General features: G+C 38.4%; 1 protein-coding gene across 2 annotated transcripts in view; it reads left to right on the top strand.

Moving 5' to 3' along the window:
- Positions 1–869: 869 nt before the first annotated feature.
- The window catches only part of slco4a1 (solute carrier organic anion transporter family, member 4A1), a 28,964-nt gene continuing 12,419 nt past the window's right edge, over positions 870–17,414 (top strand). Inside the window, exons 1-3 of one of the 2 annotated variants that reach the window (XM_005744639.1) lie at positions 870–983; positions 13,921–15,024; positions 16,604–16,694. In XM_005744639.1, coding sequence (XP_005744696.1) covers positions 14,193–15,024; positions 16,604–16,694 — 923 coding nt within the window. In that variant the 5' untranslated portion in view covers positions 870–983; positions 13,921–14,192. Of the gene's footprint in view, positions 984–12,257; positions 12,397–13,920; positions 15,025–16,603; positions 16,695–17,414 lie in introns of those variants that run through there. The other variant, XM_005744638.1, reaches the window with a different exon arrangement.

A 17,414-nucleotide genomic window follows, 5' to 3' on the forward strand; every position in this document is an offset into this window, starting at 1 on the left:
TATTTGCTGGTTTGTGTTGTTGTGTTTGCACATTTCTGTTGCTTGTGGGGCTCGCACACAAGAATTTCACTCGCATGTGCTGTGCCAGTGTGCCTGCACATGCGATGTGACAATAAAAGTGATTTGATTTGATTTGATTTGATAATTGGCCTTAAAATGCGGTCTTTAAGGCTGCAAACCCTGAATTGGGATACAGCCCAAATCCAGTCATTGGTACTTCCTGGCTTGTGTAGTTACTAGGTAACAAAAGCTCAACAGTGCCCCTAGCGTTCCTGGAGCACTTCCGTTGTGTTTTGGAATTTGCATGTGTTTTGGGGTTTGCATGTGTTTTGGAGTTTGCAAGTGTTTTGGAGTTTGCATGTGTTTTGGAGTTTGTACGTGCTTTGTCTCTAGGGGCCACTGTAAATTGTAGATAATGTTACAGATTTTTCCTGTTGTTTTCAAAGACAATGTGCCATATTACTGTAAATTAATATATTTTCAACTAATTAGCAGTGTAAAAATAAATGCAAATCACTGTTTCTCAATTTACAGAAATTTAATATACATATTACAATCATTTACTCTTTTTGATTTAATGTTAATTTACCGTTGCCATTTTACAGTTATTTACTGTATAATTTTACATACATATCTTACAGTGATATTTTATTCAGACTAACACAATTTAATACTAAAAGGAAGAAGACAAGAAATGAATAAACATGCATGCGTAATCGTAATATACTCTATTTTTGCTCATATGTGTGTATTTGTTCATTTATTAATTAATTTATTTTATTTTATTTTTTATGGCGGCACCGATCATCCTCCATACAAAAGTGGCCACACCGCGATTAAATCCCGCTGCCTCCATAAAAGAGGATCGCTAAGCAGCAGCATTGCAGTCAGTGCACCACATCTGCAGCTAGTTTTTCAGCACACGAGACTGTAGACAGAAGATTATATGGGAAGAAGTGAACTAATAAGCGCTGATTTACAAGGTAAGCGTGCCTATTTTCATACACCGGTGTCGACTATATGGCGGGGACTGCCGCTCAGCATCAGCAGCAGTGATATCCCTGTAGCCACATGTCCGAAGCTAAAATGATGGCAAGAAATGCATTTAGTTTGCAATCTACAACATGTTCATATAGCAATACACGAACATTCCACACATTGTCTGTTTTTTAGGGTTTTTTGAGCAATCCATAAACTAAAATGAACAAATTGCTTTTTAATCAGTCGCATTTGGTCTCATTCATCCTTCACATGCTCTGTCACTGAATTCTGCACTGTAGCAAATAGCCTAGTGTAATATATAGATGCGCTTTCAATGTCTACAGAGCCAATCATTCAAAATAAATCAGCAAATCATTAATGCGGATACGTTTTTGAATTGTCAGCCATCAAAAAGCATTCCCCTCACATATACGTCGCTCCCACGTGTCTTTCATTTAATGAAAAATGCGCCGATTTGGCTGATTATTGCAAGACAAGCATCTTCCGGTGGGTTTGTTTGCCTTGAGTGCCTTTTTTAGAAGCATGTGTAGACAGTGTGAGTCACCATTTATAGTCCTATGTGTATTCGCCTACGCTTTGTTTCCTGTGAGGCTACAAGATCTGCTTTAGTCAGACATCCGAACACACGCACACAGACACACACACACTTGCGTACAGGCGGAAAGAGTGCGTTTCAAGTCAAGAGCTCATGTGATGCAGACATGCAACACGGGAAGTCCGTAGGGAGGCAATTTGATTATTTTATCAAAGACAGATTGGTGTAGGTGTATTGGGTCATGTTTTAATGCATACAATCTTTATTAAGGTGTAGGGAAATCTACAAAAAAAACTGTTACGTTTTACGTTGCCTATTGAGTCCAAGAAGCTTTTTAATAATAATAATAACAACAAGAGTAATAATAACAATAATAATGATATGAAGGAATGCACAATGAAACTTTTTATGATGAATGACATAGGATGAAGACAAATCACATGAAAAATTTAAAAATGTGAGCTAATTTCTCTGCTTAAGTCTTCTTTCGACTGTGAGAGTGTGTTTGTCCTTTGCCTGCTCTCACTGTGACACATATGCATGTTGCTTGTGGATTATGTTGCTCCAAAGTAGTATCCACACAGCGAGCAGCAAGCACTGATGTTGTGATCAGACACGTTCAATGACTTCAAGTGACAGCTGGCGATACAAAGTGGGCAGATCCTGTGTTAATTTTTTTTTTTTAATTTGAGGAAAGCAATTTAAGCAGCTACCAATGGCCATGAAGAATACCGCTGACTGAAACATGACACAATTCAGACTATATTAAAGGCAACTCAGGCAATCACAGCTTAGAATGTCTATTAGTTTCAGTTACCATCTCAGTTGGACTTTTCATTTCATTTATAGCCATTTATCCATCCGTCTGTTAGTGTTGCTGAGTAAACTGTGGCCAGGAAGGGATTGATATGATCAGCAGCGATACTCAGGTAGGTTGTGACCTTTAAATGATCCCCACAATTAACCACATAGACCTTTTTGGAAGCTGTCAGTCTGGTTGCTCAATAGACTGTTACTGACACACTCTCTCAAGAAGTGTGTTGCACGTTATCTGTCATGTTCCTAGTACAGTCCCCATAGTAATTTCTTCTCATTTTGACTTGATAATGTGGTGATTCTAGGAATCAGCAGATAGATAAGAGCCAAAAGTAATAACTTAGTAGAACTGCCAAAGTTTTAATGTGAGAAATTCCCTCTTGACTTTGTGATAATTAAAGTGCTGCCTGCTTGTCATCCAGATGACAAAAGGTTCATCCACTGAGAAAGCCAATGATATATGTTAAAGATGTCTAACTTTCCAAATTTTGGAAGACAATTTCTTGGTTAAATTCCCATTTAGCAGCCTCCATCACAAATCTTTTTTTAGACTTCTGAAGTGATAAGGTTGATTACTCGCCCAGTTCCTCCTTTCAGTTTCACTTTGATAGCCGATCAGATTTGTATCACAGTAGACATTATTTTCATGTGGACACTGTTCTGTACATTTTAAAACATTGCATTCTAGTTCAGAGCTTATCAGAAGTAAAGTCATAATGTTCGTGTGTGTCTAGGCTTTGACTGCTGACTTAGTTTCTGCCAAACCACAACAGACCTATAAGCACTTCTCATCAAAGCTTGCACCTTCTCTGCACGTCTGTGTTTCTTACACGTTAGCACAACAGAAACAAGCTGTTTGCTGATGCCTCGTGTGAGTTATTTAATCTGTTAACACAGCTGTTTTACAGTGCAGTTTGAATGATGTACAATGTAAAGTCATAGAGTGTACCAAATGTGGAACATGACATTTTGCTTAATAACAGCACAGCGGTTTCACAGGGAGTTCAGCCTCTGTGCTGATGAGCGTGTTGCAGAACTAATGCAGCTTAATTTAACAAGATTGTCCGACCCAGTTCACAGAAACAGATGGGGCCAGATCAGGACCTTAATCCTAACCCCGTGATAAAATATCAAACTTTTGTTATTTTTGTTCTCCAAAGTGTTGGCTATTATGAGGCAAGAAAAGTAATTATTGTAACTAACACACACATTTTTTTGTATATGTATTTAAGCACTTTTTGCTTGTCTTCCACACATATTGACACAGCAAGTGTTCAGAGCTTGGGTTGGGGTCATCGCAGATGACAGTTTAGACCTCAGAGGATTAATTACCATCTCTATTTGTGGCTCTTCTTGCCTCTCATTAGTCTTATTTTTATCACACCCCCTTCACCATAATTGCTTTGTAGTTTCTTTAAAAAAACTAATTATAACATAGATATTAGTATAAGTAGCATAGTATATGAATGTATTTGTCCAAAACAATACAGCAAATTTAATTAATTGTATCACAAAAGTGAAGTTTTCAACTGATACATCCTAATAGGGGCTAGCATGTACACATCTGCCTATGCAGAATATAACATATGTACCAGTTAGTAGTTCATTACTGGATCCACACGAAGCAGAAGTAAGAAAGACAAAAAAGAATAAAATCCATGAAAAATTATATAACTTTGAAATGAGAAGCAGGCAACTTCATAATGTTACCCACATTATTTCTTAACAGGAAATAATGAGTCAGTGGTAAACAGTCATTTAGTTCTGAGAAATGGTGTGAGAGAGAAATTCCTGGAAAATACATGATTTACTGATATTTTCCCCAAATACATATTAACAGATGAACGTCAGTAATGTAGAGTCAAAGGAAGGAGTTTTTTAGTAGCGACAGAGACAGAACAGAAACTTTTTAGACATTTCAACTGATTTAAGCATGTGTCTTTGCCTGTTTACTTTTAAATACATATAAAGCATTTAGAGCTGTCTTCATTTTTTCCAGCTGTAGGTGAATGATTTTGGAGAAAAAAATATATATATATTTTTGGCCTTCAGGTAAACCATTTCAGAGTTTTTGGTTGTCTATTTCTGTATGATATTTTCCTTTAACCTCCTATGTCATTTTTAGTGGTTGACTGCCTGTCTTTCTTTTAAAAGGGGGGTCTTGTGTCCCATGATTGCCAAGTGCTTGGATAATTGAAGTTCTCTAATCTCTATTCTCTATCTGGCTTAAGAGTTGGTAATTAGGTTTATGTGTGGCATGTTTGTTTCTGAGACTGTTCATCCTTTCTTGTGGTTCACAGTACAAATGCAGTACTTTCCCTCCTGCACCCTCCATCATTTCTTGAAAGGTTTAGCTAAGGTCAAAAGTTGAACTTCAAAGCAGTGCAGACAGTCAAACAGATTTGGTGGCATCTTCTTAATTGCCTTTTATACCCAGTGTTGACTTACTCTCTAGGTCACTTCTTTCACCAACAGGAGGCAGCAAGTTCACGTATGCTAGTATGACTGTGAGATCTGGGGCAGGAGGTTGACGCATACATGATGACTGTGTGTGTGTCTATGTCTGCAGGCGGATGCTTTTAGCTTTAAACAAGCATGCCACAGTGGCATTACTGAATAGATCAAATTTAGGTTACAATTAATGTAAATATGTAACTTATTGTTTTCCCCTTACAATAATTAAATAGCTGAACTGAAATAGAGGTGATTTTATCAGGTAGGGGAAGTGAAGCTGTTAAAGGAGAATGCATTTCAACAAGTCAGTTGTCAGAGAACCAATCAGAATCAATGAAAACACAAACTGCTTTATTCACAACTGTGTCACGCAACACTAAGACGGAGATCTGGACAAAATGGATATTTATATAGGTTTAAGAATGGTTGTGTAGTATATAAATATACATATCCTCCTTTTATGATAACTGTGACTTGGAGTAAAAGGCTCCACTGCTGCTCTGCTGGATGTTATCAGGTTCCTATTTTCTCTGAAATGTTACCATGAGCACACTGTGTACTGGTGTACTGCATGGACTTACTTCCCTCTAAATTTCCCCTTTCAAACCATGTGTATATGGATGGAAATAAATACAGGATAATTTGCATATCATGCAAATATTCTTCCACCTTCAATTTAGGTAGAGGTAGAGTTGGTGTACCTGCACTTCTAGTTATATATTTGTTCTCCATAATCAGCCCATATTGTCACGACTATGGAGTTAAAAAGGCGAGGAAGAGAAGGACAGCAGACAGTAATGATGCTACTGTTGGTGTTTTTGCTTTCGAAGTTGCAGCCAAGCAGAAGGGCATTATCAGGTCAGTGCTGTCCCATTGCATTAATTCCCCACAGTAACAGTGGGATTCCACAGAGGTAGATCACCCTGCCTACTGTAAAATGAGCAACTATTGTACCACTTACTGACTAAAAGAAAGGAGTTTGCTGGGCTATTAATATATGCACTAATTTCTACATGCATTCATTGCAGACATCTCAGATAAATGGATAGACTCTGCAGTCTGTTTAATTTTCAATGGAAATATTAAGACCAAAAATTGAGAAAATGGGAAAATGGACGGTGGTTTCCTTTTTCTGCGGCCTCAGTAACCTCTCAATGAGGTCTTAGATGCTCATACTAAGTAAAACATGAAGTTTATCTTTTCAATTAGAGTCAATAAGAAGTATTGTCTAGAGTGTGCTTATGAGTACCTTCAGGTTTGGTAGTAGTGTCTGCTTTGAAAACACCAATACACAGCGGTCAAAAAACTTTCAGCCCAAAGTTTTATAACAAACCTTCCCTTACCAAGAAGTGACAGCAATAGCATTTACCTGAGGTCAGAGATCTGGAGCAAATTGGATTTTCCGCCAAGGCTGGGCTAAGGCCAGGCAGGGTCTGATAATTTTTCTTTTTCGCCTAATACGTGAAATCATAATTTAAAAGCTAGACTTTATATGTTATCTTTCTAATATCGAATAAATAAACTTTAACCAACACTTTAAATTTAACTAAATAAACAAACAATTATCTATCTAATAACAAAATTAGTTTGACAATTTTAACCGTGTTAGTGTGATAAATATCCCAAAAATGTAAGAACTCATGAATGGGGGGGGGGGGGGAGCACTTTATTCAATATGCCAGTTTGAATGTAATCAGAATTACTCTTTTCATGATACAAGTTTCAAATCATTCAATTTATATATGTTTGCAGAAAAAAATATGTGGAGTGTGCCTTTTAACAGTGTTAACATGTAACTCATGTAACTGAGTGGCAGTGACAATGAGCCAGCATGTCCAATAGCAGTGCCCCAGAATCACATGAATGGCATGCAGTAAGTTTCGCTGTTCTCAGTTACACTTGTGCACCTCCACTATTCTGCCTGTACCAAACCAGCCGTGAAGAGGTTGATATCCCTTGCTGGTAAGTACTGAATATTGTACAAAGAAATGATTAACATATCAACAGAATAGATACAACAATAAGCAAAGACATACATGACCTGTAAACAGCTTTTGATACTTTTCAGTTACAAAGACTACTTTCTCTGTTTCCTGATTGCCAAAGGCCTTGTAGAACAGTCAACGATAAAACTCGTACTCACAAATTAGAATTGTCTCACATTTCGCAACTGGTGAAAAACTTTAAATTGAAACTGGATACTTACTTTAGAATAAAGTCCTGTCTTACCTTTGAATAAAGAAAATGATTTTTTTGTTTCCACTTGCTTAATTGTGGTAATGTGATTAATATGCTTACACATGTATGCTGGATTCTGTCTATCATGAAGCACTGAGATTTATTACAAATTTTAAAGCTCTTACTCACTGCTGTTATGTGCTGTTATGTGCTGGATTGTTATGTGCTGGATTGTCTCAGGAGCTTCTTTGCACAGCCTACACCTGGGGTCTTGCCTGGTGTGATAGACCCCAGCCTCTACTGATCTTGTGCTTAGAGCTTGTTCCTGTCCTACCATGATCAGTACCTCTGTAACTTTGTGCAGCCATTGGTAGGATTTCTCAATATCTTCAACTGGTGCGTTGAAGGTGTTGAGTGCAAGAGCAACGGACCTGCAAGATAGGATATTGGCTAAGCTGGAAAAGGCTTAAATTTTTTTTTTTAAATGTTACCTCATGTTTTCAAACCTTGAAGTTGCCATTCATGGTTGTATCACTTTAAGTCTTGTTCACATCAAAGAAGCAATAAGCAAAAAACAAGAGCTTCCAATACCTCTGTTTTTCTTTAAAAAAAAACAAAAAAAACAACAACAACCAAAAAACTGAAAAATTGCAAAAGGACTCACAATTTCAAGTTCAGACTTGATTGAATTTCAAGCTGACTATTTGTCTCTGCTATTTATAGAAGAACAAAACCAAGAATTCTTGGGTTGTTATCGCCCACAAAAGATGTAACATTAGCCTGACATGCAAAAGTTCAACAAGGCCAAACGCACAGTGCTGCTGTAGCTCAATTTGCTGTAACTCAATGCTTTTCCACTTTAAGATTCAAAGAGCAGTTCCTGGAATTACATCATCAGTGGGTTCAAACAGGGTTACTTATTCTCAAAGCTGACACAGTGAGTCTCACAGTTTGTTCTCTGCTTCCAGTTTTACCAGAGCAACGACCTGCTAAAGTTTCTATTGTTTCTTTTGTAGTGAGATATTACAACAGTGTATACAAACACCGGTGGTGTTTCTGTGTGAGATTGACAGTTTAGGCTTCATCTAAGTCTGTTATAATAACCACATGAGAGACTTCCTCTTGATACTTCAAAAGCCTTTGTGTATCACAGAGGAGGAAAGTCTTCCCATTCCAAAATAAATAAGTTTCTACTGTGAAGATAAAGGACCCATTAGGTAAGGCAGAGCTTGTTGGTTATTAATATTGCAGCTCCCCACTCTGATCTTGCTTTGAAAACAGAAATGAAAAGGCGTGATGGAGAATTGGATCGAAATTACATGAGAAAAAAAATTATCCATTGAGAACTATTCCATTTCTGGCTTCAGACAAACAAACAGTGAGACAGGAAAGTGTTACCTCACTGTAAGTGCATTGTTAACAGTGTGGCCTGGTTCAACTTTCAAAACACTCCCACCTCTGGTCGTCTCATCATCACCTGATAGTGGCCCACCTCCTTTCCTCTCCTGATAGCTTTTAACCTCTTAACAACCATTGGATCGTGGGAATAACGTGTTGGGTTAGGTGTAAGGTTTGAATTAGATCAGGGCTGGGCAATTGATTTTCCTAAGTGGCCACAAGCTGAACTCAGTTTTGCTCAATATTAATTTTATCTGTTTATACGCTTATTGGTGCAGCCCTCCTCAATAGTCCTAGTTCCTCATGTGACCCCTTTGGGAAAATGAATTGCCCTCCCCAAGTTAGATTAATGCATGGCCACCATTTTTATAGCATTTTCAAAATCTGAAAAAAAAACCCCAAATGTAAATAAATAAATAAATGAAAAATAATGTACAGTCTAAATAAACACATGCAAGTTCATACCCCTGTCTTACAGAGGTATTGGCAATCTGGTGCATATTGATCCTGAGGAATTAAGTCATAATTGGTGATATCCCCAATCTAAACCCTAAGCCTAAACACACAAACAAAAAAACTTAAACACAAACAAAAAAACTTAAACACAGCATCACAGCATTCTGATAGCACAGTTCAACACTGATGATAATTTAGACATCAAAGTTAAAACTCACAGTCTAAAACCTCAAATTCTTCTGCTTATGAGGAATTCAGCCCCACCTCAATGGGGAAATAAGCCCGAGTTTCATTTGGGCATAATAAGGTTTTACGCTCTGGCTTCCCTCCAAAACCTTATACTTGTTCTTTTCATGGGCGATCAGCTGAACAGACAACAGCTCGCAGCAGTGTGGTTGGTACCATTCATTTTGCGTTGATTTGCTTGCCAGGACCCTTTCATGTTCTGCATTAAGGCATGTTGTCAAAGGAGTTTGCAAAGAAAAGCGTCTGGACTTCTTTAAGTTACTTGAAGACGTTTCACCTCTCATCCGAGAAGCTTCTTCAGTTCTAAGGTCAAATGGTGGAGAGTCCCAGATATAAACCTAGTGGGAGTGACCCCCCACAGAGGAACAAAAGGACCCCCTGATGATCCTCTAATCGCCTGAGCCAAGGTGTGAAACGGGGTGTGGGTCCCAATCAGCCAGAGTTTCGGGTGTGTTCATTGTGAAACCTGGCCCCACCTTATCATGCGAATTCCTGAGGTCAGATGGCACCGATGCATCTTAAGGATAAAGGATACTCTTTCGAGGATGTCAATGTTCACATTTTGGACAGAGAGGACAGATGGTTTGAAAGAGGAGTGAAAGAAGCCATCTATGTCCACTGTGAGTGACCATCTTTGAACAGAGGCGGGGGTTTACGACACCAACTCTCTGCCATCTATAATCCAGTTTTGAGATCCCTTCCCAGACGCCTTAACGCCCACTCACATCCTGGGCCATCTGACCTCAGGAATTCGCATGATAAGGTGGGGCCAGGTTTCACAATGAACACACCCGAAACTCTGGCTGATGGGGACCCACACCCAGTTTCACACCTTGGCTCAGGCAATTAGAGGATCATCAGGGGGTCCTTTTGTCCCTCTGTGGGGGGTTACTCCCACTAGGTTTATATCTGGGACTCTCCACCATTTGACCTTAGAACTGAAGAAGCTTCTCGGATGAGAGGTGAAACGTCTTCAAGTAACTTAAAGAAGTCCAGACGCTTTTCTTTGCAAGCTCCTTTGACTACGATGACCTGGATGACTGAGAACCTTCACAGACATTAAGGCATGTTAATGCAGAGTAATGAGCTGAAGTGGACAGGTTTTAGGCATTTGAGTTTTAGTGATAAAAAAAGTGGTCATTTGTTAAATCAAAAATGAAACAGTATTTTACTTTCTACACATAAATACAGTATTTATACAGTATTTATGGATTTTATGTACATGTTCTAAACCATAGGGCTGCCTATATATGCCTTGGTGCATGTATACTTGTTTTTGTCTGAAATTCGACAGTGCTCTCCTAAAGAGGATACATTTTTCTTATTTTCTGTCTTTTATAAACAATATCAGACAATAGATCTCAGTTGTTGAATTCAGGTATTGTCAGTCCAGCTACCACAGGTGTTATAAAAAATAAATCAACAATGTCTGCCTTTACAAACATTTGTTAGAGAAGGGACATTTTAAAAGGCTCACTGAATTTGAGCAGGCTATTATAACCTGTGGTATCAGAAATGAAAACACCAGATCTCAAACATATTGGCTGTAGCTCAGGGGGTAGAGCAGGTCATCTACTGATCGGAAGGTTAGTGGTTTAATCCCTGGCTCCCCCAGTCTGCATGACAAGTATCCTTGGGCAAGATACTAAGCCCGAGTTGCTCTCTGATCCATCCATCAGAGAATGAATGTGTGTGAATGTTAGCTAGGAAGCACTGAAAACCATAGATGAAAATGCTTGTGTGCGCTTTCTTTGTATAAAGTACTTTGAGTGTTCCGGGAGATTAGAAAAGTGCTATATAAGAATCATATAAAAGAATACCATTTTACCAAAGGTTAAGATGTGCTATATGGTATGCATATGAGGCCCCATACTCTTTTTAGCCATTTGCCCAGGCCAAGCGACCTGTTTCCTACATCAGTATGTTCAGTCTCATAATCCTCGATGTGCACCAAACTGTTTGTTATTCAGTGCTTTTGCCCTACTTAAGTTAACTATTTTATTTATAACATCAACAACGTGGTTAATTTTTAGCTCCGGTCATTTTAGCCCATTTCAGTCCAAGCCTTTTCAAGCATGCACTAACTGCATGGACATACTACTCCTTGTCATAGTGCTGTTCATTCAGCATTCAGACTGATCAAAAGTCCTTTTTGCATTTGAAATTTTGCTAACAAAGTTTCAGATATCCATTCCTACTTTGCATTAGTCAAGTTTTTTGATTTCTCAGTGTGTTTGATCTTGTAATAGCAATTCAAATTGCAATCCTTAAACACATCAACCTGTTTCTCCGCAAACTAAGTGCATAGCTTTACCTCTGACTTCAGTAAATAAATACATAGAAGTCCACGTTTTGTTAAAAACTGTACGTTTTGCATTAGACTTTTTTATTTTTTAATATGAACTAACATTTTCCAGGGCTAGCAAATCTCTCATAAACATTGGCTCCAGTACATTTTAAGTGATCAAAGTGATTTAATTTGCAAGTTAAAAAAAAAATAGCAGTTGGTTTACAAATATAATCAACTAAGTTGTATCGTGATAAAATTAAAAAACAAAACAAAACTGTAAACTATTCTGTGATGGGGAGTTTATCAGAATGTTTTGTGGCTGAAATAAGACAAATTGCCTGGTAGCAGCTGAGGCAGCACAGCACCTCTGCCTCAGATTTAGATAAGGTATTCGTTTTTAAGCTCCAATAGGTCTTAAAAACCTGGGTCTCTCCACCATTCAGTCTTAGAACTGAAGAAGCTCGGATGAAAGGTGAACTGTCTTCAAGAAGCATAAACAAGTCCAGTCACTTTTCTTTGGAAGCTCCTTAGATTACCATGACCTGGATGACTGAGAACCTACATAGACATAAAGTGAATAATAGCTTTGTGCACTTGTTAAAATAAAGAAAAACTATATAAAAAACACAAAAACTTGTTAACCAACATTCAAATATTATTTATAGCCACATTTGAAATGACTGTTTCTATATTTCTCCTTGCTCACAATTTTGCTGCTCATTGGTGAGCAGTAATTCAAAGGTGGACTATGTGGGCTGGTGACACTTCCCTCCTTTCCTCCCTGCAGGCTGCCTGCAGGACTCCAATCATGTGGGGCGGGGGTTGTTGTGTAGGAATTTGCTGATGTAGTCCTTCAGTTATAAGAGGCTTTGAGAAATGGGCTTAGGACCTAGCATGGATATACCTCTCTGTAACTGTTCATCTTTATTTGCCGCTCTTATTCCATCTCTGTCAAATGTTTTCATTTTCCCAGATTAACAACTGTTAGCAGTCCTGTTGGCTGTTATATGAAGGAATAGAGGTAGGAGGGTAAACTGATTCTATGTATAATTTAATTTATTTTATATTTTAACTGCTTTGTGTGTGATACGTTGTAAATATTTTAAAGATTAAAAGGTGATTAAAAGGTGTTGGCAATAGAAATGTTTTGGGGTTTTTTAAAAAGATTTTTAGCGAGTATTTTAGAGATTTTTACAGTATTGGCATAGAGGGAAGTGCTCTCTTTTACATTTTAGCACAGTTACATAACTGTATGTAGAAGTTTATGAACAAGGTGTTTTTGAACATTGCAACACAATTCTTCATTCTTGGTTGAGATCAGGGAAACACGTTTTCCTTTTCCATAGCACTGGTACAGTGGTAAGTACAGTCACTACATAACGAGGAGGCTTTTGGTTTTACCAGTCATCATCTGAGGAGTTGGCAAGGATATTGAGTGTGTTTTTATTGCTCAATCAAATTTAGATTTAAAGAGTTCTCTTTCTATAAATCTTTTCACAACTTGAACAAAATGGCTTTTCATCTTTCACTTGTTAAGGCTGACGATACATAAAAGTGACACAATAATGACAAGTTAGAAAGGTGGAGTAAACTTGTTGATGTGCTACTAAACCAACATTCAGAGGTTAGCATCATCAGATCATGCTCAGAAGCTATTCTTGCATTCAGTTAAACTCACTGTTCAGATGTTTCTAAGCTGCCACTCCAAAACGTACGATGGGTAAATCTTGGAGTCCAAGCTTTGAGTGGGAAAACTAACAAGAACTTTGCTTGTACTGCATGTATTTAATATGTCGACCAAACTGCTTTATTGTGCTGTGCCTTTTCTTATTTCTCAGTAAATCTCTTCTGTTTTGTTTATGCATCCAATTAAGCTCTATCACTGTCACTGTCAAATATGACCCCCTGAAGGTCAGTAAGGCTGCTTGTTTTGTGTTGTGACAAGTGGACATTGAGTTTCTAGTGTTCCACATTGTACTTCACAATGAAAGAAAGTAATATAAATAAATACATTACATCAGTTAAAATGAGCTTTCAGATTGCAATAATGGATCAAATACACACTTGTGTTGTTGTGTTGTTGTTATGCAACAAATAGACCTGCACAGTATTTTCATGATGGTGATTATGAAAGCTCTATTTGTGATTACTAGAGCAAAGTAACAATGCTTATGGTTCATTAGCAGTGTGCACTTTGAGGTTTTATGAGTTCCCTGTATGTGTAAGACTCTGAGATTGGGTGCAATGCTTGATACTAATGCTTCAATCGACTCACAGTTAGAGGAGTCTTTGTACCAGCATAATGTTAAAAGGCAAAACTGTTCTTTAAACAATGCGGTGGTAATGCCAGGAATTATTTAATGCCCATGTAGAGATATGTATGTATGTGTTTTTATACATTTGGTAAAATATGAAGCATCAGTCTAGGTCACAGTGTCTGTGGCCTGTACATAAATTCTAATGATGACTTCTTTATGCATTAAATCTTTACAAAAGTTGGTTGTTTCTTTATTTAATCTATCTAATTTTTCTTTTCTCTCCTCAGGATGCTATTACTCATCACAGTAACAAAGCCATCTTTACACCATATGCAACCTTGTGCAAATAAAAAGGAGCACACGAAGAGCCGTGGACACATGAGGTGCAAACTACAAAGCAAGAATAGATAATTTCCAAGAAGAACCTGGCCTTACCACAATATCTTCTTGACCCTTTATTACTTCAAATTTCCTTTTTTTGTTGTTGAGCTAATTGATTTATTGCCTCAGTTCATAGAATCCACTTCACAGGATCCTCACAGTGCCCCTCAGAGGGGCGATGCCCGTCTTGCTAAATGCCGACGCCTCTTTTAGCTCCAAACAGGAGCTCCTGGACCTGCAGGACTGTCCTCTCAGCAGAGGCCCCTCTTTGGACACCCCTAGTCCTGTGGATTCCCAGACAGGCAGCCCCATAGGCTCTGGTCTCAGAAACCCTGACAGTCCCATTACTAATGAGCCACTCATTTTCACCGGGGCGTCGGCACTCCCTGGGCCAATATATGGGGGGGAAACAAGACCTAATGCAGAGATTGGGCTAAAGTTAATCTCTACTAACACAGATCAGTTGTGTGGCTGGGGAGCTCTGACCCCCAAAAGCATCCAAGTTTTCAACACTCCTCGGTGGGTGTTGTTCTTCCTTTGTGTGGCCTCTTTCCTCCAGGGGATGATAATCAATGGCTTCATTAACACAGTGATCACCTCAATCGAGCGACGCTTTGATCTGCGCAGCTACCAGGCTGGCCTCATCGCCAGTTCCTATGACATTGCTGCATGCGTCTGCCTGGCCTTTGTCAGTTACTTCGGCGGTACAGGTCACAAGCCCCGTTGGCTGGGATGGGGAGTACTTATCATGGCACTGGGTTCTCTGATGTTTGCCTTGCCTCACTTTACTACACCTCCCTACCAGGTCAGTTTACCCGAGCAAACAGGAATGTGCTCTACTAACCGTACCAGCCCGTGTCAGAACAAAGAGGCAGGAGGACTGTCCAGCTATCGCTTTGTGTTCATGCTTGGCCAGTTTTTGCATGGTATGGGCGCTACGCCTCTCTACACATTAGGGGTCACATACCTGGATGAGAATGTCAACTCCAACTATGCACCAGTTTATATAGGTGAGTCCTACTAGTAACAGTCACCAGAAATGGAAGCAAGCAGACTGTTCTTCTTTATCTGTTTTGTTTGCAGTTGATTATTTACTATAACCCTATTCATTTATTTATGATTGATGATAATTTATGCCAAAAAATTAAAAAAAAAACATACTGTTGTCACCTCTCTCATCTCATGCCAAGCATTTGACATTATAGTCCCTGAAAAAATAGTAAAGATGCAGCATTCCTGGGATTACCCCAGAAAGTCATTCATCAGTTAAATAATAGCTTCAACTGTTAGGTAGTGGGGATAACTATTAATTACAATAGTAAAGTAGTAGTAGCAGTAGTAGCTTACCAGAAACTAAAATGTAATGTACCATACCTACATTTTATATTTCAGTGGCCAGCTTATTCATTTAGACAGGTGCTTATTCCTATCTGTGGGGGGGGGGGGACGACGACATGCGAGTTCATGCCAAGATGAGTGCCAAGACGTTTTTCTAGAGAGACTTGGTCATTTTAGAAATATGGGACTGAAATTGTGATAATAAATTGATTATTTAATAGATATATTAAACCATCAAAATTTGAGAATTTATAAAAATTCAAACCACTACTCTCTCTGAAAAATTATTTGAATAATTTATTAGCTTATTAACTGATTGGTTGTTGTTTAGTTTTTTTCATAAATGAATCAACTGATTAAACATCAAATCACAATGATATATGTTCCATCAGTTGTGCAGCTCTATGTTGATCTTCCATCATCTTTGTTAAACTGATGACTCTTTGTTAAATTCCCGCATTTTTTTAATGATACAAGGTTTAAGGCCATAGTTGTGCTGATTCATGTGCTGCTTGGCTCATTTTGTCAGCTGGACAGTGATAACTCTCTCTGAAGATTAATTATTTTGACAGAGCTTTGATTAAATAGAATAGTGAGAATGCATATGCAAACAGCAGGCACTGAACACAATCCCAGCTGTGTCTTTTAGCAATAATTCTTTTGCAGGTGCAGGCTCAAATATATCTGTTGTTTAGCTCAATGTAAATGTAGACTTTTGTTTGAGCATCACATGCTAATGCAGGTGCATGAACAGATATATACTCTCACGGTTACAGCACGACTTCTTTCACCAGCTGTCTATCTTCTTTTATCAGTCTCTGTCCCTCTTCCACAGAATAATTTTATTACCAGCAACCATCCAGTATAATCTCTATTAAGAAGGAACTGGATATAGATAAAAGGGCTTGTTTGGTAAATGCAGCTAATGTGCCTCAAATGTACATATTGAGCACTGTCATTGTCTGATGCCATCTACTGCAAGTCTTGTAAATTTGACCCTCTAGGCTCCTGTCATGACCCCTTTTCAGCATTTAGCTATCATTCTCTTTCAAATAACAGCAGAGCACATTGCTTTTATGAAAACACACAAACACAACAGGAAATTTTCTAGATGCAGAGCCCATATAAAGAACAATGGCCCTTTTAACCTGTAGGACAGGAAGAGTAAGTAGGAAACAGGAGGTAGACGCTGGAGTCATTGTACTGACACACCCTTGCTCTGTGTCTATGGTCTTCCCCCCCTCCCCTTAGGGATCTTCTACACGGCAGCCATTGTGGGTCCAGCAGCCGGTTACCTGCTGGGTGGTTACTTCCTCAACATGTACACTGAGATCCATCTAACGTGAGTCTGCTTTGGTTGGCACCATGGACAAGGATAACTGACTCAAAAAGAAATGAGATCAGTATAATAGAATAGAACTGAGTCGGGGCACTGCTATGGCTTACCTCACATAGGTAAGGCCTGCAAGGGCCTGGGTTCTAGTCTACAGGGCAAGACTAGGGAGAGTGCCCCTTATCCTCTCACCTAGTTACCTTACTGTCATTTCCAATACATAAATAAAGGCTAAAATGGCCAAAATAATGATTTAGAAAACCACTGACTAGAATGCAATGTACTAAAACCAATTACAGATTACTAAACTGGGAATAAACAAAAGCTGACATGCAGAATGTGGAATAGAGTCAAATATTGTGATATGAAATAGACAATGGGAGAATGTAGAATAAAAATATACACAATAGAACAATACTGTCTCATTACAAGATGCTTTAGAGATCTGCCTCTTTAAAGGTCAAGTGGTTCATTCCTGCGTGTGCATATCTCTCATACAACTCCTCCAGCTAATGCACAAGTGCGCACTGCAGCAGTTGCACACCTTTATTGCAGATCCTCTACAGAGAAAATAAGAAACGTTTTACAGTTTGATAAGAGAGGCATCTCAGTTTCAACCATATATATTTAATTAGTGTTATATACTGGGAATGTTATATTTTAGCTGTTTGTATATATTAGAGCTATTTTGTTATATTTTGTAACTTTGTAATATATTGTATTATTTAA

The sequence above is a fragment of the Pundamilia nyererei genome, unplaced genomic scaffold (genome assembly GCF_000239375.1).
Source record: "Pundamilia nyererei isolate P.nyererei 1_Seehausen unplaced genomic scaffold, PunNye1.0 scaffold00147, whole genome shotgun sequence".
In the NCBI taxonomy this organism is placed as follows: domain Eukaryota; kingdom Metazoa; phylum Chordata; class Actinopteri; order Cichliformes; family Cichlidae; genus Pundamilia; species Pundamilia nyererei.